At 35.6% G+C, this 25,076-nt stretch overlaps 1 protein-coding gene across 3 annotated transcripts in view; it reads right to left on the bottom strand.

Moving 5' to 3' along the window:
• AATF (apoptosis antagonizing transcription factor) overlaps positions 1–25,076 on the bottom strand; it is a 157,373-nt gene that overhangs the window by 40,413 nt on the left and 91,884 nt on the right. For all 3 annotated transcript variants that reach the window (XM_077165064.1, XM_077165065.1, XM_077165063.1), the window contains exons 9-10: positions 9,536–9,603; positions 7,120–7,200 (exon numbers count right to left, since the gene is read on the bottom strand). In XM_077165064.1, coding sequence (XP_077021179.1) covers positions 7,120–7,200; positions 9,536–9,603 — 149 coding nt within the window. The remainder of the gene's footprint in view (positions 1–7,119; positions 7,201–9,535; positions 9,604–25,076) is intronic.

The raw sequence follows: 25,076 nt of genomic DNA, 5'->3' as shown, positions 1-25,076 counted from the left end.
GCGCGAGACCTCCAGCTTCGTTTTTTTTCCTCAAGATGCTTTTAGCAATTCGGGGCAACCTGCCCTTCCAGATAAATTTGCTTATTGGTTTTTCTATTTCTGAAAAATAAGTTGTTGGGATTTTGATTGGTATTGCATTGAATCTGTAAATCAATTTAGGTAGGATTGACATCTTAACTATATTTAGTCTTCCAATCCATGAACACGGTATGCCCTTCCATCTATTTAGGTCTTCTGTGATTTCTTTTAGCAGTTTTTTGTAGTTTTCTTTATATAGGTTTTTTGTCTCTTTAGTTAAATTTATTCCTAGGTATTTTATTCTTTTAGTTGCAATTGTAAATGGGATTCGTTTCTTGATTTCCCCCTCAGCTTGTTCATTACTAGTGTATAGAAATGCTACAGATTTTTGAATGTTGATCTTGTAACCTGTTACTTTGCTGTACTCATTTATTAGCTCCAGTAGTTTTGTTGTGGATTTTTCCGGGTTTTCGACGTATAGTATCATATCGTCTGCAAACAGTGATAGTTTTACTTCTTCCTTTCCAATTTTGATGCCTTGTATTTCTTTTTCTTGTCTAATTGCTCTGGCTAGAACCTCTAACACGATGTTGAATAATAGTGGTGATAGTGGACATCCTTGTCTTGTTCCTGATCTTAGGGGGAAAGTTTTCCATTTTTCCCCATTGAGGATGATATTAGCTGTGGGTTTTTCATATATTCCCTCTACATTTTAAGGAAGTTCCCTTGTATTCCTATCTTTTGAAGTGTTTTCAACAGGAAAGGATGTTGAATTTTGTCGAATGCCTTCTCTGCATCAATTGAGATGATCATGTGATTTTTCTGCTTTGATTTGTTGATATGGTGTATTACATTAATTGATTTTCTTATGTTGAACCATCCTTGCATACCTGGGATGAATCCTACTTGGTCATGATGTATAATTCTTTTAATGTGTTGTTGGATACGATTTGCTAGAATTTTATTGAGGATTTTTGCATCTGTATTCATTAGAGAGATTGGTCTGTAGTTTTCTTTTTTTGTAATATCTTTGCCTGTTTTGGTATGAGGGTGATGTTGGCTTCATAGAATGAATTAGGTAGCTTTCCCTCCACTTCGATTATGTTGAAGAGTTTGAGGAGAGTTGGTACTAATTCTTTCTGGAATGTTTGATAGAATTCACATGTGAAGCCGTCTGGTCCTGGACTTTTCTTTTTAGGAAGTTTTTGAATGACTAATTCAATTTCTTTACTTGTGATTGGTTTGTTGAGGTCATCTATTTCTTCTTGAGTCAAAGTTGGTTGTTCATGTCTTTCCAGGAACCCGTCCATTTCATCTAAATTGTTGTATTTATTAGCGTAAAGTTGTTCATAGTATCCTGTTATTACCTCTTTTATTTCTGTGAGGTCAGTAGTTATGTCTCCTCTTCCATTTCTGATCTTATTTATCTGCATCCTCTCTCTTCTTCTTTTTGTCAATCTTGCTAAGGGCCCATCAATCTTATTGATTTTCTCATAGAACCAACTTCTGATCTTATTGATTTTCTCTATTGTTTTCATGTTTTCAATTTCATTTATTTCTGCTCTAATCTTTGTTATTTCTTTCTTTTGCTTGCTTTGGGATTAGTTTGCTGTTCTTTCTCCAGTTCTTCCAAGTGGACAGTTAATTCCTGCATTTTTGCCTTTTCTTCTTTTCTGATATAGGCATTTAGGGCAATAAATTTCCCTCTTAGCACTGCCTTTGCTGTGTCCCATAAGTTTTGATATGTTGTGTTTTCATTTTCATTCACCTCGAGGTATTTACTAATTTCTCTTGCAATTTCTTCTTTGACCCACTCGTTGTTTAAGAGTGTGTTGTTGAGCCTCCACGTATTTGTGAATTTTCTGGCACTCTGCCTATTATTGATTTCCAACTTCATTCCTTTATGGTCCAAGAAAGTGTTGTGTATGATTTCAATCTTTTTAAATTTGTTAAGACTTACTTTGTGACCCAGCACATGGTCTATCTTTGAGAATGATCCATGAGCACTTGAGAAAAAGGTGTATCCTGCTGTTGTGGGATATAATGTCCTATAAATGTCTGTTAAATCTAGTTCATTTATAGTAATATTCAGATTCTCTATTTCTTTATTGATCCTCTGTCTAGATGTTCTGTCCATTGATGAGAGTAGTGAATTGAAGTCTCCAACTGTTATGGTATATGTGTCTATTTCCCTTTTCAGTGTTTGCAGTGTATTCCTCACGTATTTTGGGGCATTCTGGTTCGGTGCATAAATATTTATGATTGTTATGTCTTCTTGTTTAATTGTTCCTTTTATTAGTATATAGTGTCCTTCTTTGTCTCTTTTAACTGTTTTACATTTGAAGTCTAGTTTGTTGGATATTAGTATAGCTACTCCTGCTCTTTTCTGGTTGTTATTTGCATGAAATATCTTTTCCCAACCTTTCACTTTCAACCTATGTTTATCTTTGGGTCTAAGATGTGTTTCCTGTAGACAGCATATAGAAGGATCCTGTTTTTTAATCCATTCTGCCAGTCTATGTCTTTTGATTGGGGAATTCAGTCCATTAACATTTAGTGTTATTACTGCTTGGATAATATTTTCCTCTACCATTTTGCCTTTTGTATTATATATATCATATCTGATTTTCCTTCTTTCTACACTCTTCTCCATGCCTCTCTCTTCTATCTTTTCGTATCTGACTCTAGTGCTCCCTTTAGTATTTCTTGCAGAGCTGGTCTCTTGGTCACAAATTCTCTCAGTGACTTTTTGTCTGAGAATGTATCCGATGAGATTTTAATTCTACTATTATCAAAATCACCCAAAATCATTTTCTGGTTGACTCATGCCTACAAGGCAATATACTAGATAATAAGATTGGAATTAAAGGATAAAGTAGCACAATTCTTGCCTTCGAGAGGCATACAAATATGCCCTGATGCATTTTTTAAATTCATAGACGTACAATAATATAGAAAGGGTGATTTTTTTTTCCTTTCTCAATTCTTTTGAAGAGTGTATATTTTCAATAGAAATATCAAAAGACACAAGAGAATCCAAAGAAATAACACTTCAAATGCCTCCTATATTCCAGACATTTACACAGTATCTCATTAATCCTCAAACAAAATCTATAAAGTAGGGATTATTACCTCCACTTAATAAATAAGAAAAGTGAGGCATAGAGAGTAACAACAAAAATCACTGAGTCAGACAAAGTAGAATTTGTACCCGAATCTTGGGATTTTTCATAACCTGAGCTCATCTCTTTAGAGAACATTTATGGCCTCATTAAGCTATAATTGTAAAAGGAAGTACTGGAAAAAAAAATCTGATCCCAAAATTAAAGATAAACCTGGTCAGTTATCAAATAATATTATTTAACATTCTTCCTTAAATCCCGGTGGGACAATTGTAATTCTTACATCCCAGTGGGACAGGTACAGAGGAGGAAGAGGCACATGAGTGAGCAAGTAAGTGAACACGAGAGCTGAAGACTGACCTGATCTTGGGATAATGACAGCAATAATGGCAACAAATACTTCTCTAGTGCTTCCTATGTACCTGGCACTGACCTAAGAGCTGCACATGTGCTATTCATTAATCCTCACAGAAACACTGGTTGCTATTCTCATTTCTATTTTATAGATGAAGAAACTGACATAAGGAGTTTAAGTGTTTTGCCCAAAGTAACAACTAATCAAGTGTCAAAGCTGAGATTCAAACTCAGGTAGTCTGCCTCTTGAGTCCATGCTCTTAACCACTACAGTAAAAAGGAACATGAAGAAAAATGAAAATTTGGAATTTTAACATATGGAAAGGTTAAACAAATTGTAACAATTTAGCTTGAGATTTAAGAAAAATGACTCTGAATCAAAGGATAATGGAAAATTACTTTGTACTTCTCCAAAGTTAAAGAAAAAAGAAGCATCTCCTATTTAGTTTTGTTAAATACTAAAAACAGTAAAAGTAGTTATGAAATCTGCTTCTCTGAAGATCTTTAGAAATGAGATAGATCCACATTTGTCTAAGGAGAATTTAATGCTATGAATGTTCTAAAGTAAGACCTGGGATTAGCTATTTGCCTAGAACTATCCTAACACAATGAGTTCAAGACTTTTGAGATATGTGCCTAAATTACAAGTAGTTTCTTTGACACTGGGACTTTGTGTGAATGACATTATGCAATATAATATACTGTTATCAGAATCGAAGTTTAAAAGTACAGCAATGTCAATTCCTATTCTTGCTCCTTCTATTGTTTATATACTTATAAGACTCCTTAAAGAGTTCATAGGGTTGAGCATTTTTCTACAGTAAGAAATTTCTTATTTTCTCATAAAATTATATTTCTCATGAGGAAGAACAAAGGAATATCATTATTGCAGGGTGCTAAAAATAGATGGTAATTAATATTTTAAAATGTCACCTTATGTGTGAGACTAAAGCAAAAAATGTTTATTTGGTAGAAAATTTATATTTTGACTAGTGCATTTCCTAATATAACTTATGTAGATAGTTTGATTGAACACCATAACTACTTGGAATCTCAGGTAAGACATGAGATTTTGTTGGTTTGTCCAGAGTGATGCCCCGATGAATCCCACAGTGATTCGATCAGTGAGTGGAAAAGTATTTGCAAAGCCCCCTTCGGGGAATGGTGAGAACGGGGAGAAATTCAACTTCCCCAAGTTGAATTCTTGATATTCTGACAAGCAGTGTGGACAACCAAAGCTATAGGCTGAGCCCCCAGTCTTGGGGTTTATTCATATGAATCTTAACCCCACAAAGAATAGGTCAAGTCTACTTAAAATGTAGGCCTAAGAGTCACCCCCAAGAGAACCTCTTTTGTTGCTCAGATGTGGCCTCTCTCTCCAGCCAATACAACAAACAATCTCACCACCCTCCCCCTGTCTATGTGGGACATGACTCCAGCGGGTGTGGACCTTCCTGGTGGCATGGGAAAGAAATCCTAGAATGAGCTGAGACTCAGTATCAAGGGATTGAGAAAAACCCTAGAATGAGCTGAGACCCAGCATCAAGGGATTGAGAAACAAAGTGTCAATGGCTGAGAGATTCCAAACATAGTTGAGAGGCTATCCTGGAGGTTATTCTTACACATTAAGTAGATAGCACCTTGTTATTTAAGATGTAATGGAGAGGGTGGAGGGAACTGCCTGAAAATGTAGAGCTGTGTTCCAGTAGCCATGTTTCTTGAGGATGATTGAATAATGATGTAGCTTTAACAATGTGACTGTTTGATTGTGAAAACCTTGTGTCTGATGCTCCTTTTATCTACCTTGTCAACAAAGGTGTAGAACATATGGAATAAAAATAAATAATAGGGGGAACAAATGCTAAAATAAATTTAGTTTGAAATGCTAGTGATCAATGAAAGCAAGGGGTAAGGGGTATGGTAGGTATAATCTTTTTTTTCTTTTCTGTTTTCATTTTATTTCTTTTTCTATTGTCATTTTATTTCTTTTTCAGAATTGATGCAAATGTTCTAAGAAATAATAAATATGAAACTAAGTAAGATATTGTGAATTACTGATTATATATGTTAATGTTTTATTTGGTTTAAATTTTTTAAATTAATAAATAAATTTTTTTTTAATTATACTTCTCATCTAAGTACATTGTTAACATTCTGTGCAGGCCTGCATTTACATCTTTTCAGCATACTATGTACATGTATGGTATCCTGAAAATGGACCAACTAATCCCAATCTAAATAAGAACTCTAGAATAAATTTTTTTTAACTTTTTTTATTAATTAAAAAAAATTAACAAATAAAACATTTAGATATCATCCCATTCTACATATACAATCAGTAATTCTTAATATCAAATAAAGATAACAGAATAAAAATAAAATAAAATAAAAAGATAATAAATAAATAAATAACAGAAAAAGAAATAAAATGATAGAGAAAAAAAAAAGACTATACATACCATACCCCTTACCCCTCGCTTTCATTTACCACTATTTCAAACTGAATTTAACATTTGTTCCCCCTATTATTTATTTTTATTCCATATGTTCTACTCTTCTGTTGATATAGTAGCTAAAAGGAGCATCAGACATAAGGTTTTCATATTCACAGAGTCTCATTGTGAAAGCTATATCATTGTTCAGTCATCATCAAGAAACATGGCTACTGGAACACAGCACTACATTTTCAGGCAATTCCCTCCAGCCTCTCCACTACATCTTGAACAACAAGGTGATATCTACTTAATGCGTAAGAATAACCTCCAGGATAACCTCTCGACTCTGTTTGGAATCTCTTAACCATTGACACTTTGTCTCATTTTACTCTTCCCCCTTTTGGTCAAGACAAGTTTCTCTCAATCCCTTGATGTTAATTCTCAGCTCATTCTAGGGTTTTTCTCAGTCCCTTGATGCTGAGTCTCAGCTCATTCCAGGATCTCTGTCCCACGTTGCCAGGAAGGTCCACACCCCTGGGAGTCATGTCCCACGCAGAGAGGGGGAGGGTGGTGAGACTGCTCATCATGTTGGCTGGAGAGAGGGGCCACATCTGAGCAACAAAAGAGGCTCTCTTGGGGGTGACTCTTAGGCCTACATTTTAAGTAGACTTGACCTATCCTTTGTGGGGTTAAGTTTCATGTGAACAAACCCCAAGACTGGGGGCTCAGCCTATAACTTTGGTTGTCCACACTGCTTGTGAGAATATCAAGAATTCAACTTGGGGAAGTTGAATTTCTCCCCACTCTCACCATACTGTGAAGGGGGCTTTGCAAATACTTTTCCAGTCACTGATCAAATCATAGAATAAAATTTTTATACCGTGCTATAAAAATCATTTTTACAAAGAATTTAAACTATCTTGCCTTTGCTTTTTTTTATCTTTCAAGGAAATTCACATACTATTTCATACATCCATTTACAACAGTGAAAAAAAAAGTAACTGAAATGATATTTCCATTTTAGAGTCAGAAAACCCTTCTCAAAAAAGCCTCAAATATTGTTTTAATTATTTTTCTGATCCTAAAAGCCAGATCATCAGAAGAAAATAGAAAAACCATATAAAAGCCAAAAATGCCAAGGTTAGAGATATAACATATCATGTTAAATTTTTTTCTAAAAAATAACTCACCGAAGTTTCCTTCCTTTGCTGGCTTTTCTATCTACTTTCTTGTGGATTTTGCTTCGTAACTTCTGGATTGCCAGCCACTGCCTGGGAAATGTACAAGCAATGTTATGTATCACTGCTAACAGAAATAGTTACACATATTGACAAATTCTCACTAACAACCCTGCAGAAAGAAATCATCACCCGCATATCAAGTTCTTCAAGATAATAAGGCCAAAGCGACCCATCCTCCGATCCTTGAAGAGGATTTGCACAACAGTGAAAGAACAAATGCAGCTTGGAGACTCTACACAAACTTGGGTTAACAATGCTCCTTACTATCTGGAGTTGCTGTGACAAGCACTAAATCTACCAGTTTGAAGGAAAACCCATCAAACTGAGTATAGCTGTTTGGGTTTTGCTTTAGTATTTTTGCTGTGCAGCATGTTCCATTACTAATGCTGCTACTGCTGTTTGGTTTGAATACATGAATTCTTTAAATCTAATTTTTCCTTTGCTAATACACAAGTGCTTTTTTCCAGTGCTTTCTAATCTCTGCTAATTTTTATAATTATCCACTACTGATATGACTTTTACAGTCATTTCATTTCATTTATTTAATTTTCATTTCATCTGTAAATATTTCAGTATGTTGGTAAAAGATAAGGACTCCCCCACACTCCCTATAACCTCAATACCATTATCACACCTTTAAAAAGTTGGTAATTCTTCACTACCAAATATTTATTTAGACTGTCGCCAAATTTCCCCAATCATCTCAATTTTACACATGGTGTTGATGAGTCAGTATCCAAACAAGAGCCACATTTTCTATAGTCATTTTAGATAAAAAGGAATTAATTTTTCAAATAAAGGATACTGAACTAAGAAAATCTCCATAAACTGTTTATAGGAACAAATGTTAGAAGAAGAGGAAGAGGAAGAGGAAGAAGAAGGAGAAGAAAAAGCAGTACCAGCAGTGGCGGCAGCAGCTAGTCATTTTACCTGATTTATACAACAAAAACGCAACATCAGAAAAAAAAAATTCTAGGGAAATCCAATTACTGTAATCTTAATACAATCTTAATTACCATAATCTATTTTATTGTAAAGTCAGATAAATGTACAATATAATCACCACTTAAATGCAATTTGCTCTACCACATTAAATTTATAGTGAACTGCTCTCTATAACATTCCAGAGATACACAAAACATCAACAACATCCTGCCCTAAAATTCAAATAGTGTTTTACTCAAAGTTATTTCATCAACACAAATTTTTCACTGCTTTCTCAAAATGCTGCTATGCCCAGAATTCCATTTTGGCACTTACAGCTTTTGTTTCCTTTCATGCTTGTGCGAATTATGTCTCATGGCTATTTAAATGTACAGTATTCATTCGGTAGCACTCTAAATGCCCTTTTTATTTTCCAACCACAGGATGACACATACACACAAGAGCCTTCCTTCGCTACTTTACATTCTACCCTGACATCTGGTTAATGCTGCCACGTTTCATTTCTAATTGTGCTGAAGCTTTTACTAAAGTGGTGGGGGTCTAAATTAGAGCAGATTGACAATGAGTAAGGAACCTGTTGTGCACAATGCCACATTCTGACAGCCAAGAGCACACATTTGGGTGGCTGCTTTTTATTCAACAGTCAGCAAACAGATACAGATACAATCAAAACCCATACCAGAGAGCAAAGAGCATAAGGACTATGGAAAATAAACCCTAAACCAAACACATATAGGTGTTTTATAATTTCTTTTCAAACTATACCTAAGGCAATGTAGGGTAAACAATTAGGGTTTCCATCACGTTGTCTTCCATGCTCCTACTGTCTTGTTTAACTTCTATATTTCTAGGGCCAATCACTGTGGTTGAGGCAGAATTAAGGAGACTCAAAGGGAGGAAACATATCAGCTGCTTACATGAACAGAAAGTATGATGGTTTGGAGCTCTGTACCCACAAAAACATGTTTTTAAATTTAATCCATTTCTGAGGGTATGAACCCATTGTAAGTAAGACCTTTTGATGAGGTTACTTCAATTAAGGTGTGACCCAACTCAATTAGGATGGGACTTAATTCTATTCCTGGAGTCCTTTATAAAGAGAATGAAATTCAGGGAGAGAGAGAAAGAGCCATGGAAAGCAAATAGCTGAAGGTCAAGGCAACCAAGAAGAGAAGGGAGAGGTCAGGAGAGGCTACCACATGCATGGCCATGACAGAGCAACCAAGAACAAAGGGGTCACCAGCAGCCAGCCCCAAGGCCATCCTTGGAGAAGAAAGTTATCACCTTAATGGTGCTTTGATTGGATTTCTCCTAACCTCAAAATCATAACCCAATAAATTCCCATTGTCCAAGGCAACCTATTGCATGGTATATGTTTTAGCAATGAGGAACCTAAAACAGAAAGTCATATCTAAATTACCTTCCCATGGCCACCTGATCATTGGGATCCAAGGAGCTGGTCTTCCGTTCTATGAGTTCTCGAAGGAGCTAGGACAGAAAGGAAAACAACTGATTTATTTATCACTGTCCAGTACCAAATACTTCAAAAGGCACAGTAGGAATTCTGAATGGCATATTGACAGCTCTAAAACAATAATCAATAAGGGACAACCAGTGGCAAGAACATGACTGAATCCCTTTAATTCTTTCATATTTATATATCTTTAAAAAGATGGCTAGAGAAATAGGTGAGAAGTCCATTTGAAAGACTTATTGTACTGCAATTCATTTCAAATGGATCAATGAGTATGCAACATTCCCTTCACTGTTTTTATGATTAGTTTTGTCCACCCCATCGACATCAACGGAGAATCTTTAAAAGGTCAGGTGGGAAGGGCTATGTGGCAAAAAAGGAAATGCATCAGCTTCTCACCAATACGATACTGGTACACAGTTAACTTTTGACCTATAACCTCCAGCAGACAGGAAGGTCTTCCCTCAGGCAAAAGCCTTTATTATATATAATTAAAAGTGTGGCCTTCATCCTCTTGCTTTCCATAGTTAGTACTCTACCAGGCTTACTGATAAGTGATTTGAACATTTTTGGCACCAACACATTCACAGCCACAAACTTAAAGAAAATCTATATACTGTATATACTGTAAATACAACACAGAGGACCAATTTCTCAATCTATACAATTAACTCCATGGGAACTCTAAATTTCTCTCCTACTTTCTTCTTCTAATCCTGGGTACTCTGCTACATGCAATCTAAATTTAAATCTACACCTTTCACCCAGACTTAAAAATTCCCACACTAGATCTTGAAGTCTTAGGTGGAGAAAGCAAGATTTAAAAGTTAAATGTTAAGAGGGAATATTAAATTACAATAATAAAACCAAAGATTATCTCTCCTCTACAAGTGCTACAAACAGAGAAATAACGACGGAGAATAAAATTCCAAAATTGTCTGAGGTAAACCTAAGGGAAGACACTATTAAATAAACTAGTCCCTGCTAATCATTCACCAGTAATGCAAGCTTGACCCTAAAACTTCTTTCTTCACAAAAGCAAATAATTAATTTGTATATAAGGCACAAATATTTCACCAAGGTAAATAGCTAAAGCCTATGGGAGGATAGAGGAAAAAAGAATAAATTCCTATCAAAGTAGTTCACTTTCTGATTTTCATTTGTTTCCATAAGTAAGCACTGGAAGAAGTAAAGCAAACATATAAAATATTCACTTCCATAAGATGAATCTTTATTGTAAAAGGAAAAAGGATATCTCAATCAAAATTTAAAATTAAAAAACAAAAACAAAAACCCATGATAGTTTTTTTCATGCTTATTTTGGACATTATTACCACAGCAATTACGTTTAAAAATGCAGGGACCAGAGGCCACTGGCTTATTATCACTAGAAAGCAGCAAGCTATTTCTCTACCCTGTTTATCTGATTGATTCCCAACATCTTTCTGGCAGCCAATCTATCAGTTTATCTCTCCTACTTCATCACAGTCACTTCTGGCAGCTAAATACAAGATCCAAATCCAGTGTTACACAGACATACGACACAGTAAACCTGTGTAACACTACTACTCTGCAAGCAGCTGCCCTTAAGGCTAAGCAAAAACGGGCTTCTTGTTCCTAGTCAATATTTTGTCAGAAACATGGTTGGGGGGAGGGATGGTGAATTTAAAAAAAATGGAGAAGGAGGAGAAAGAAAAAAATATATAAAAGGAAAAAAATGGAATGACTACATTTCATTGCCCTTACCTTGTTTCAGCCACATAAGAGATTACAACAACTGCTTCTGGTTTTCCTAATAGTTCTGATCCCTTGAAATTGGGGCAGTCGTGGCCGCTAGGGAGTTGGTGCTCATGGAAGGCTGTCCCAGCACAACAGGGGCAAGGCTGGGAATTGGAGCCACACAATTGCAGTGGATCTATTACACTTGCAGTGGTCTCTGCAATTCAAACACCGAGTTGGTGTAAGATTTTCTTTCAAGTACTCTGCACTTTACATATCCTGGGACACATTTTTACCACTCAAGAGGCTGCACAGCTCTTCTTAGTCATTCATGATTAGCAAGATTGTTTTATTGGTCTATCTGGCTATGTCTAGTTTATTGAGCCCAAAAAGGTAGAAATGAGAAAGCAGCAAAAAAAAATACAATTAAACTATTCCCATGGCTTTTACTATTTCCCAAACTATCATGATCACTAGGTTCAAATCTAATTAGGAAAATTTGCTTTCAAAAAAGTTGCTGAGATTCATGAAGCTTTAGGGATACTGGCCAAAGAATTTAATTTTGACCCTGAGTTCAATTTTTATAGCTTAACTTTATGAACAAACTTTTCCACTAAAATTCAACTTTCTTGTTACAGTTATTGGAGCTTTTCATTTAGACAATGATGAGATCTTCTATGTGACACAGAAAACAGAGACCTGCAAAATATTTTTGCTCTATTCTGATATAATTCCTCCAGAGAGTCTTCAATTCAGAAAGGCTTGATAATTTTTCTAGTTCTAAGGGAACATCACAGATGTGGTTAGGTTTCCACATCAGCCCACAAAAACCTCTCTGATGGTACTATTCAGCGCCTAATCAGCTTTTATAAATACTTTACTTAGAAAAAAGCACTCCACAATAAGTTAAAAATGGCAAATTGAACACATAAATTTATCTCTTCTCAAACCCTCTACAACACAGAAGAGGAATAAAATAAATGTATTAACCCACAAGAAAGAAAAGAAAGGGAAAGCTAATAAATTAGAGCAAATTTTCATTAAAAAATTTTTTTCAAAGTCATTAAGGAGATTAGGAGTAAAAGGAAGAGGAATAAAAGTAGGGCAGAGCCAATTTTGCCCACAGAATTCCTGAGAGGATCAGCATTTGGGGTGGCAGTTATCATGAAAGGTAGAAGAGGGGGCAGAACCATTGGTCCCTCTCCCTGACTCTACACAGCCAAGTGACCAACCACCTCTACCATCACCCTCACTAGGAGAAAAGAAATTTTATTCTCTAGGAAAATGAAGCACAAATATTCCAGACTCAGGGGAATCAGGCACAGAGGGCTGGGAAAAGGCTCCATGCTAATCTCTGGGACCTTCTGCCTATTTCTCCCATCCTAATCACAGAATGCTAGTACCCAGATCTATGATCTCCTAGGCAGAAGAGCAGAGGAACGTTTTCTGGAGAAACTAAATGGTCATCCTCCTTCTCCCCCCAAAATAAGATTTTAGGGAGTATTCCAATTAAACGGTTAGCTGACAGCATAATTATGCTTCAAGGAAGACCACCAGCCGAAATACTCTGCCCAGATTCAGAGATTCTAAATGAACTTTCTAATGCCTTACTCTTAAATATAAACAGACAGTTAAGGATCTCCAGCACTTGAAGAAAGCCTCAGACACAGAACAACACAAACAGAAAGAAGGGGACTCTAAAGAGGCAATGCTGGGAACGAAGGAAACCTTAAAAAATAAAAGATAAAGAAAAAGAAAATTTAATAATGAATATCAATATCCTCAGGGAGTTGGGAAAAGATAAACTTCTATAAGAAGAGCAAGATGCTATGAGATGTGATGAATATACAACTATGTGATGATACTGTGAGCCATTAATTATATGGCTCACATATAATTAGATGGACTGTATGTGCATGAAAAACTCAATAAAAATATTTTTTAAAAGATGCTATAAGAAAAGACTAAAATAAGAAATTAAACACAAAACAGTAGACTTTTTAAAAAGAGATAAAGGTACAAAGACCTCTTAGATACAAAGTAAAAGGTCAAAAAGAACATCTCTTACTTATTTGTGAGAGAAAGAAAAAAATTAGAGAACAATCCAGGAAGTCAAACAGCCAACAAATAAAAGACTGGGAGAAAACTATTAAATAATGACATTTTCTCAAAATCAAAGTATAGGAACAAGCCTACAAAGACCTAGTATAATAAATGAAAAAGGACCTTCGCCAGGACATGTCATCATAAAATGTAGAACACCAGATAAAGAGAAATACCTAAATGTTTTCAGACAGAAAAAAAAAAACAGGTCACATATAAAGAGAAGAGCCACATTTCCCAGTTTACGAAGGGTCCTGGTTTAGACTTGTTGTCTCAGTGTTCTGTCACGTTAGCATCTCAAATGTCCCAGGTCTGACAATAAAATATATAGTTTTCCCTACATAATATGGAATGGAAATCAAAATGGCATTAGACATCTTAATAGCAATAGTAGATATCAGAAAACAGCAGAGCAATGTCTTCAAATTCTGAGTAAAAATGATTTCCAATCTCAAATGCCACACAGAGCCAAATTATTAATCAAGTATGAGAGTTCAATAAAGAAATTTTCACACATGCAAGGACTCAATTTACTTTCCACAAACTCTTTTATTGGAAGTTGGAAAATGTGCTTCAGTAAAATGAAAGGAAAAAACCATGAGACCTCAGAAAACAGAGGTCCAACACAGGAAAGAAGCAGAATCAAGGCATCTAGCCCTGAGAGGAACCATTTCAGAAAGGAAGAGGAATGCAGAGAGCTCTAGGAATGAGGTCACTAGGGGAAAAAAAGGCAGGGGAGGGGAGAAATGACAGGTTATTCTATATGGTCAGGGTACCTGGAGCATAGGGATAATAGTAGCAACAAATACATAGAAAACTAAGCAATTTTTTTTTATAACAGGCATTATTTACTCTAGGGAAAAAATGTGTAAGGAGAAGTAATCATATCACATTACTTGTGAACAGCATTTATCTAATCATAATATATGCACTGAATTGATTTTATAAAACCACAATGTACGTACACTAGAAGAACAAGGAGTTAACGTGTATGGGGAAGAGGCACAAGACAGCAAGTGTCTCACTACTAATGGGAAGCCAATAAATAATGACTAAAATAGAAAACAAACAGCAGGCAAACATTTTAAAATATGCAGGTAACTAACAAAAAAGTAACAGTATTGGAAGTTGCTGCCCTAGTCTAGGACTTCTCAATACAATATTTTAACTTATCTAAGGTACTGTAAAACTCCAAGAAGAATGGGTCAGTATTTATCTAGTAATGTCCAGAAGAAAGAGTATGGTTGTTTCTGAAAAAATCTTCCTAGTCTGCAAACACACACTTAAAAACTTCACAATTCCAACAGGGAAAAAAGGTAAGAGGATCACAGACATATTGAGTAAACCTATTAGAACTGTTATGAATATTTTTTTTGAGCCCTAAAAAAATAAATAAATAAAGGCAACACCAGAAATAATACTAATAACATTTATTTTGATTTGCTGCAGACACCAAGGAATTTTTTTTTTTTACATGGGCAGGCACCGGGAAACGAACCCAGGTCCTCGGGCATGGCAGGAAAGCATTCTTGCCTGCCGAGCCACTGTGGCCCGACATCAAGCAATTTTTAACAGCTTTATTGAGACATGATTCACCTATCATACAACTCACCCACTCAAAGCGTATAATTCTAGGCTTTTTAGTATAGTCACAGAGTTGTACAGACATCACATCTAATTTTAGAACATTTCCATTTCACCGAAAAGAAAAACCAGATCCATTTGCCACCATTCTTCGTTCTCTCCCAGCCACACAATCAGCCCAGGCCTGATTGTAAAAATTCAGAAATGGATAGCACAGTACTACCCAATCATAGCACAATAATGTAAGTACACTGAATGAAGATGAATGTGAGAATGAAAGAGAGAGAAGGCCTGGGGGCACATTTGAAGCAAGAAGTAAAGATAAATGATAAAGACTGAGATGGTATAATTTAGGAATGCCTAGAATATGCTATCATAGTGACTAAATGTACAAATTTTTAAATGTTTTTGCATGAGGAAGAACGAAAGAATGTATATTGGAGGGTATGAAAATAGATGGTCATTCATATTTTAAAACTTCAACTTCTATGTGAGACTAAAACAAGAAATGTTTATTTGGTGAAAAATTTATATTTTGACTAGTACATTTCCTAATTTAACTTAAAAGGACAGTTTAACTGACCACCATAAGTACATAGAACCTTGAATAGGGCATGAGATTTTGTTTGTTTGTGCAGGTTAGTGTGATGCCCAATAAATCCCAGAGTGATTTGAACAGTGAATAAAGAAATATTTGCAAAGTCCCCTTGGGGGAATGGGAAGCGGGAAAAAATCAACTTCCCCATTTGGAGAACTCCTGATATTCGCAGAAGCAGTGGGGACAACCAAATCAATAAGTTTAGCCCTCAATCTTGGGGTTTGCCCCTATGAAACTTATCCCTTAAAAGGATAGGCTAAGCCTCCTTAAAATTGGTCCTAAGAGTCACTCCCAGAGAACCTCTTTTGTTGCTCAGATGTGGCCTCTCTCTCTCTCTAAGCCAACAACAGCAAGTGAACTCACTGCCCTCCCTACTCTACGTGGGGACTCCCAGGGGTGTAAACCTCCCTGACAATGTGGGACAGAAATCCTAGGATGAGGTGGGACTCGGCATCAAGGTATTGAGAAAACATTATCGACTAAAAAGGGGGAAGAAAGAAATGAGACAAAATGATGTGTCAGTAGCTGAGAGATTTCAAACAGAGTCAAGAGGTTATCTTGGAGGTTACTCTTACCCATTATATAGATATCCCTTTTTTAGTTTATGGTGTATAGAGAGGCTAGAGCGAAGTGCCTGAAATTGTAGAGCTGTGCTTCAGTAGCCATGTTTCTTGAAGATGATTGTATAATGATAGAGCTTTTACAATGTGATTGTGTGATTGTGAAAACTTTGTGTGTGATGCTCCTTTTAATAAGGTATAGACAGATGAGTAAAAAATATGGATAAGAAATAAATAATAGGGGGAACAAAGTTTAAAATAAATTGAGTAGATTGAAATACTAGCAGTCAATGAGAGGGAAGGGTAAGGGATATGGCATGTATGAGTTTTTTCTTTTTTCTTTCTTTTGCTGGAGAGATGCAAATGTTCAAAAAGATGATCACGGTTATGTATACACAACTATGTGATGATACTGTGAGCCACTGATTGTAACCATGTTAAGAATGTTTGTATGTTGTTTACAACAACAACAAAAAGCCACTAATCTACGTTTTATTCTATAGATTTTTCCATTCCAGATATTTCATATAAATGTGATCATAAAATACAGAATCTTTTGACCAGCCTCTTTCATTTAGCATGTTTTCAAAGTTTAACCACATACCAGTACTTCATTCCTTTTTACAACTGAATAATATTACATTATATAAATATACTACATTTTGTTTATTCAGTTATCAGTTGATGGACATTTGGGGGTTGTTTCCACTTTTTGGCCATGATGAATAATGCTGCAATGAACATTCATGTACGAGTGTTTTTTCTTTTGGATATATACCCCAGAGTAGAATTGCTAAGTCATAAAGTTAACTCTTTGTTTAACACTTTGAGTCACTGCCAAATTGCTTTCCAAGGTAGCTGCACCATTTTACATTCCCACCAGCAATGTATAAGGTTTCCAATTTCTCTGTATACTCAACAACACCTACCATCTGTTTCTTTGATTATAGAGATTCTAGTGGGTATGAAGCGGTATCTCATGGTGGTTTTGATTTGTACTTCTCTGATAATTAATGATGTTGAAAATTTTTTCATGTACTAACTGGCCATTTATATACCTTCCTTGGTGAAATGTCTATTCAGAGGCTTTGCCATTTTTTAAATTTGGCTATCCATCTTTTTATTATTGAGTTATAAGAATGCTTTCTATATTCTGGATGCCAGTCCATTATCAGGCATATGATTTACATCTATTTCCTCCCATTCTGTATGTTATCTTTTCATTTTCTTTATGGCATCATTTGCCACACAAAAGTTTCTCACCTTGATACAATTCAATTTTTTCTTTTGTCACTTGTGCTTTTAATGCTATATCTAAGAAATCATAGCCTAACCCATGGTCATGGTGATTTACTCCTATGTTTCCTTCCAGGAGTTTTATAGTTTTAGCTCTTATGTTTAAGTTTACAATCCATTTTGAGTTAATATTTTGTATATGGTATGAGGTAGTGGTCCAACTTCATTTTTTTGCACATGGTTATCCAATTGTACCATTTGTTAAGAAGAATATTCTTTTCAATATTGAAATTGTCTTGGCACCCATGTCAAAAAAAAACAGCATTTGGTTTTATGATACTTCTCATACTTCTTATACAGGGCCTCAAGAACTGGATGGTTGGTTTGAAGTAGATGAGAATAACCCATTTTTTTTTTAATTATCCCAAGAGTATTTGAATTTTTAAAAAATCACCATTTAATCCAAAGAATTAAAATATCATAAAACATTTCTCATTCTTTTACTGTCAAAGTGATATGGATCTATAGTTCCTCCTGGGCCTCAATTTCCAAAGAAAACATCTAGTTCTTCTCAGGAAAAGAAGAGAGGGAACACATCCTTGGTGATCCCTCCAACCCCCACCCCCTCACAGGCTAACCCTTTCTGTAATAAGTTATCTTCCTAAGTTGGTCCTTTTATTGGAAGAAAGGTGCATAGCCTCTTTGTAATAAAGGCCTGAATGGACTCCACTGTAGTATTTTCTATTTACCATCTTTTATCCATGAAATTAATTCCTGGTAATTTTCCATCTCCCATTTTCTAATGTCTCTGTATGTGGCATTCTCAAATTAGAAGAATGTGTGTGCTACCAAGTTCAATGTCACCATAAATATCTGCCAAATAGTCAGTATAATGTCATGGCTTTGGAGTCTGAGATATCTGGTTTTGAATCTCATCTCTTTCTTTCACTAGCTATATTATGGGCCAAGTTACCTGACCTCTCTGAGACCCAGTTATCTTATTTGTAGAGTGGTAATAATTGTACCTTAACTGCTTTGGGGATTAAAGAAATGATCAAAGGGAAGCATTTAGCAAAGTGTAAGCACTTAATAAATAGATAATAATATTCATACATAATCCCAAAACTCCATTTGGGGCAAAACATTCAGCATCTTCCATAATTAAAGAACCCCCACTGCTAACAATAAAATAATTCCATTTTCTTTTCTACTGATTTTCAAAAGTAGACAGTAAATAAGACGTGAAATGAGGGAAAGGCAAAGTGAAAGGAAGCAATTTAAGAAGTACAGAAAATTCACATAAGTCAATACTTGAAAGGTATGCTATTGGTTGTAGGATTTTTCCAAGCTAGACCATGATTAATTGAAGCAAAAGTAATCCTCTCCCTTATCATATATTCTATTTGAACAACTAACTGCATTCCCCTTCCATGATTTGTAACCTTCCCCACCATTCTCTAATCACAATTCCTTCTATCTAGAAGGCCTCCTAACCCCATTTATCTAAAATCTTATCTATCCTCCTCTGAATGCTCAGATCAAATGCTATCTCCTCCTTCCTGAGATCTTTTCTAGTTCTCCCTCTTCTAAATTGTCTAATACACTCTCACCAAGCATTCTGACTGTTACATTCATTTACGTCATCTTCTTTGCTTGGCTATAAGTTTCTTGAGGGCAGGATATAGGCCACTGAATTCTGCACACTACCTTGTGCACAGTAATTCTTCAGTAATATTTTTATAATGAAAGAGTTAAGTAGCAAGCAGTCTTCCAGATCTTGTGACCAAGGATAAAAAGTATTCAACTTTTGCAAGAGCAAGTACAATATTTATAGGAATAATAATATAGGGAAGAATCGAAAGAAATCAGATGTGTGAATAAAATCCAAGAAGCATCTGAATAGTGAAGTAACAAATAACCCACCCTTGGTTACTAAGATAAGAGAATATAGCTAAAGTCTACCACTGAAAAAGTCAGTCTAACTCTGCCTCACTGCCTTTGGTCTTTACGGATTTGATTAATTTTTCCACTTTCTAATTCAACACAGTATCATGTTTCCACTCCAGAGCTAAAGCTAAGGCCTTGTGATTTGGAAGGAATGATAAATTCATTCACTGAATAAAGTAACACTGTTTTCTCAGTATGAGTCCTAAAATACTTCAAAGGCCGTAATATTTCACTAAGCCGGGCCATTTGGGTTAAAATTTATTAGTCAAAACAGAAAACTTTCTCATCAGACCCCATATATTCCATCAGGCATGATAAATAGTGTCTCCCGATGTCTAATTACTAACTAGAAGTGTAAGTAAATCACTATCTGTATTAGGCTCTGATGTGTGAACACAGAGTAAGAATTAAGCAATCTGAATTCTAAGAACTTCTATTTGTCTGTTGTTTTCCTTTTTTTCAGCCTACAAATAAATACAATTTTATAAGGAGTAAGTGACATCATTTAACCATTCTTTCTAACCACACAAAAAGTAACAAAGGGGGTGGGGGACTATTGTTTTTTTCCAAGAATACCCATTTCAAATATTCTGCCCCTTGGTTATCAGACAGACATCCTGGTATGACTTTTTTTTTTTTTTCATAACTATAATAAACGTGGGGAGAGGGGTTATGTAGTCTGTCGAACCCCAACTCAAGCCACTGGGCATTCTTTGGTAATCTTTCTTAAAGGCATCATATAAAATATATCATTTGGGTTGAAAGAATAAAGAGAAAGTCATTAAGATCTAGATAAGATTTTATTAAAAAGAGTTCAAAAGTAAGAAACCCAAAAGGAACTACTAACTTGTATCCTTGTAATTATATCCTTTAAGGATTAAAAGCTCAGCTGAAACAAACCTCTCCCTGTCTTTCCAGCATTCTCCCCCTAGCAACCAGGCTCCAATAATCCTTCAATCCTACTAGGATCAATAATCCATTGATCCTGCCACCTTTCCAGCATCCCTCATCCTCTCTTCATGTGCTCAATTCTCTCCTTTGCCAGGTGGATGTGATTCCAGTCCATCACGAAAATCACTTTTAGTATAGATCCTCAACACCCCTGCATGCTGTCCCTTTGTCATACAGATCCACAATCCCTTGGAGATTTATGTATTTTGGAATTCAGAATTTTTAGGATTTTAGAAAGATATATGGTGCACACATCATAAATGTTCCAGAGGAGTCTGAGGCATCACCCTCAAATCAAATACATAAATATATCGGTAGCAAAATACGAATATTCCCACGAAGTGGGATAAAGAAAACCTATAAACAGCTTCATGACCATATGGGTCAGGTACTGCCACAACAGTTTACCAAATTTACCAAAAAACAACAACAAACTGCTTTCAGAATTTTTAAATTTCAGAATTGCAGATAAGAAAAAGGGAATATGTACCTGTACTTCCTCGGCAAACCCCAAATTACATTAAATCTCCTTAATTTAATTTTTTAGGAGCCACTGATTGCACACTTAGAATGATGTATGTGGTGTGTGGATAAAACTGTTTAAAAAACAAACATGTGGCTTTACATGGTTTGAGGAAAAAAAACAAGATCATGCTAACCGGTCTCACTTACTTTAACTTCATTGCCACTAACCTTACATGGGCTTTTAGTGCTATCTGACATTCTTTTATATTTGCCTGGTCTATTTATTCTCCCTTTCTTCTATAACTTTTCCTTATCTTCTCTTTTCTCAAGTCTCCAGGTCTGTCCACATATCTTCACTCTCCATTTCTTAATGCATTAAAAAAAAATGGATACAATCAGATAAGAACTTCCCCATGGTCCCACCACTATATCTACTTGTAACTGTAGCGATATACTCCGCCTTTCCTCCAATACCTAAACTGGCCATCAGACAATCTCCTTCTACTTGTGTACTCACCAGCAATTCTTACCTCTCTGTTATAACATCAGTTTTTTTCTTCTCTAGTTTTTTTCCTCTCTAGTCAAACAAACAACATACAAAATATATTTCCTATCTTAAAACAGAACTCTCTCTCAATCCTCCACTTTCCTTCCCGCCACTGTTCTATTTCTCTATTCCCTTTGCAGCACACTCTTCAAGAGTTGCCTATACTCACTGTCCCCAATTTATCTCCTTCTACTCTCTTTTGAACCCTACCAAGACAGTACTTGTCAAGGTCACCACTGACTTCCACATTGATAAAATCAATGGTTAATTTTCAGCCCTCATCTTACTTGATAAAAATGCAGCATGTGACATAATACATCACTCCTTCCTTAAAAAAAAGAACAGCTTTATTCAGATACAATTCACATTCCACACAATTTACAATTTAAACTGTACAATTCAATAGTTGTTATATATTCACAAGTTGTGCAAACATCAAAACACAACTTGACAATATTTTCATCCCACCTAAAAATACTCCATACCCATTAGCTGTCACTCCCATTCTCCTCCAGCCATGCATCCCCTGGCCCTAAGTAGTCACTAATCCACTTTCTGCCTCTATAGATTTGTTCATTCTGGACATTTGATATGAATGGGATCATACAATTTTTGGTCTTTTACAACTAGCTTCTTTCACTTTAGTATAATATTTTCAAAGTTCATTCATGTTTTAGTGTATATCAGTACTCCACTCCTTGTGATGGATACATAATATTCTATTGTATGATATTCTAGTTTGCTAGCTGCTGGAATGCAATATACCAGAATCAGAATGGCTTTTAAAAAGGGGAATTTAATAAGTTGCTAGTTTACAGTTCTAAGGCCGAGAAAACGTCCCAATTAAAACAAGTTCATAGAAATGTCTAATCCAAGGCATCCAGGGAAAGATACCTTGGCTCAAGAAGGCCGATGAAGTTCAGGGTTTCTCTCTCAGGTGAGAAGGCACATGGTGAACACGGTCAGGGCTCCTCTCTCATCTGGAAGGGCACACGGCGAACACAGCATCATCTGCTAGCTTCTTCTCCTGGCTTCCTGTTTCATGAAGCTTCCCAGGAGACATTTTCCTTCTTCATCTCCAAAGGTTGCTGGCTGGTGGACTCTGCTTCTCATGGGTATGTCATATTGCTCTGCTGTCTCTGAATCTCTTTCTCCAAAGCGTTTCCTTTTTTACAGGACTCCAATAAACCAATCAAGACCCACCCAAATGGGTAGAGACATGTCATCACCTAACCCAGTTTAACAACCACTCTTGACTAAATCACATCATCCAGAGAGATGATCTGATTACAGTTTCAAACATACAGTATTGACTAGGGATTATTCTACCTTTATGAAATGGGATTTTGATTAAAACATGGCTTTTCTAGGGGGCATACTTCCTTTCAAATCAGCACATATGAATATACCACATTTCATTTATCCAGTTATCAGCTTACGGACATTCGGGTTGTTTCTACTTTTTGGCTATTATGTATAATGCTGCCATGAAAATTCATGTACAAGTTTTTATGTGGAAATATTTTTTCCACACAAAATATGGATATGGTATATAACCCTGAGTGGAATTGCTAGGTCACATGGTAACTATGTTTAACATTTTGGTAAACTGTCAAACTGTTTTCCAATGCTGCTGAACCATTTTACATTCCCACTAGGATGTGGAAGGTTTCCAATTTCATTAATTCTTATCATCTATCTTTTTGGTTAGAGCCATTCTCATGGATGTGACGTGGTATCTCATGGTTTTGACTTGCATTTTCCTAAAGACTAATGATGTGAGCATCTCTTGTTTCATGTACTTATTGGCCATTTATATATTTCTTTTGAGAAAAGTCCATTCAGATCTGTCATTTTTTTATTAGTGAGTTGTAAAAGTTCTTTATGTATTTTAGATACCAGTCCCTTATCAAATATATGATTTACAACTGTATTCTCCCATTCCATGTGCCATCTTTTCACTTTCTCAAGGTATCATGTGCGGCACCACAGTTACAAATTTTGATTAAGTCCAATTTATTTGTTTTTTCTTTTGTCACTTGTGCTTCTGGTGGCATATCTAAGAAATCATTTCCTAATCCAAGGTCATGAAGATTTACTCCTATATTTTCTTCCAAGAGTGTTACAGTTTTAACTCTTACATTAGGTCTATGATACACTTTGAGTTAATTTTTGTGTATGGTGTGAGGTAAGGGTCTGTGGTAGACTGAACGTATAATTCAGTCTACCACAGACCCAGCAAAAAGATATGCTCTTAATCCACATTCCTGCTTTCACAACCATTACAAACAGAATATTTGAAGATGTTTATTTTAGTTAAGGTACAGCCTAACTGAATAAGGTGGGCCTTAATACATATTACTAGACGTCTTATAAAGAAAAATCAGAGATGGCCATAGAAGAGCTAGTAGCTGGAAGTCAGTTGAAAGTAGAAATGTAGGCAGGAGAAGAAAGAGATCACCATGTGAAAGAAGGCAGAGATGCAAGCAAAGTAACTCCAAAGATGGTGGTGGGCCAACATGAGAATGCCACAGACTCTTGGGAGAAAGCATTGACTTGCTGATGCCTTGATTTTGGACTTCTTGCCTCCAAAACAATGAAACAACAGATGTTCATTGTTTAAGCCAGCCCACTGTGTACTTTTCATAGCAGCCTGGTAAACTAAGGCAGAATGCAACTTCATTCTTTTGAACATGAATAACCAGCTGTCTCAGTATCAATTTTTTTTTTAAATACCAAAAAACATCAAACAAACGCAAGCATTCTTAATTTTTTATCATTCTGTTCTACATAGATAATCAGTAATTCACAATATCATCACATAGTTGCATATTCATCATCATGATCATTTCTTGGAACATTTGCATCTATTCAGAAAAAGAAATAAAAATAAAACAGAAAAAAATTCATACATATCATCCCCCTTAGCCCTACCTTTCATTGATCACTAGCATTTCAAACTAAATTTATTTTAACATTTGTTTCCTCTATTATTTATTTTTATTCCATATGTTCTACTCGTCTGTTGACACAGTAGAAAAAAGGAGCATCAGACACAAGGTTTTCACAATCACACAGTCACACTGTGAAAGCTGTATTATTATACAATCATCTTTAAGAAACATGGCTACTGGAACACAGCTCTACATTTTCAGGCAGTACACTCCAGCCTCTCCATTACATCTTAAATAACAAAGTGATATCTACTTAATGCATAAGAATAACCTCCAGGATAACCTCTTTACTCTGTCTGGAATCTCTCAGCCATTGACACTTTATTTTGTCTCATTTCACTCTTCCCCCTTTTGGTTGAGAAGGTTTTCTCAATCCCTTGATGCTGAGTCTCAGCTCATTCTAGTGGTTTTCTTAATCCCTTGATCAGCACCATTTTTTGAAAAAACTGTTATTTTGACACCCTTGTTGAAAATCAATTGATCATAATATAAGGGTTTATTTCTGAATTCACATTTCTATTTCACTGGTCTATTTGCCTCATCTTTTGCCAGTCCCACAATGTCTTATTACTGCAACTTTGCAGTAAGTTTTGAAATTGGGAAACGTGAGTCCTCCAACTTTGTTTTTTCAAGATTGTTTTGGCTACTCTGGGTTCCTTGCATTTCCACATGAATTTAGTATCAGCTTGTCTGGTTCTGCAAAAATGGCAGCTGGGATTTTGATAGTGATTGTATTAAATCTGTAGATCAATTTGAGGAACACTGTCATCTTAATATTAATTCTTCCAATCTATGAACACTGTATGTATTTCCATTTATTTAG

The sequence above is a fragment of the Tamandua tetradactyla genome, chromosome 6, assembly GCF_023851605.1.
Source record: "Tamandua tetradactyla isolate mTamTet1 chromosome 6, mTamTet1.pri, whole genome shotgun sequence".
Taxonomy (NCBI): Eukaryota; Metazoa; Chordata; class Mammalia; order Pilosa; family Myrmecophagidae; genus Tamandua; species Tamandua tetradactyla.
The sequence above is the reverse complement of the archived record's forward strand: the minus strand, read 5'-3'. Positions and strand labels throughout refer to the sequence as shown.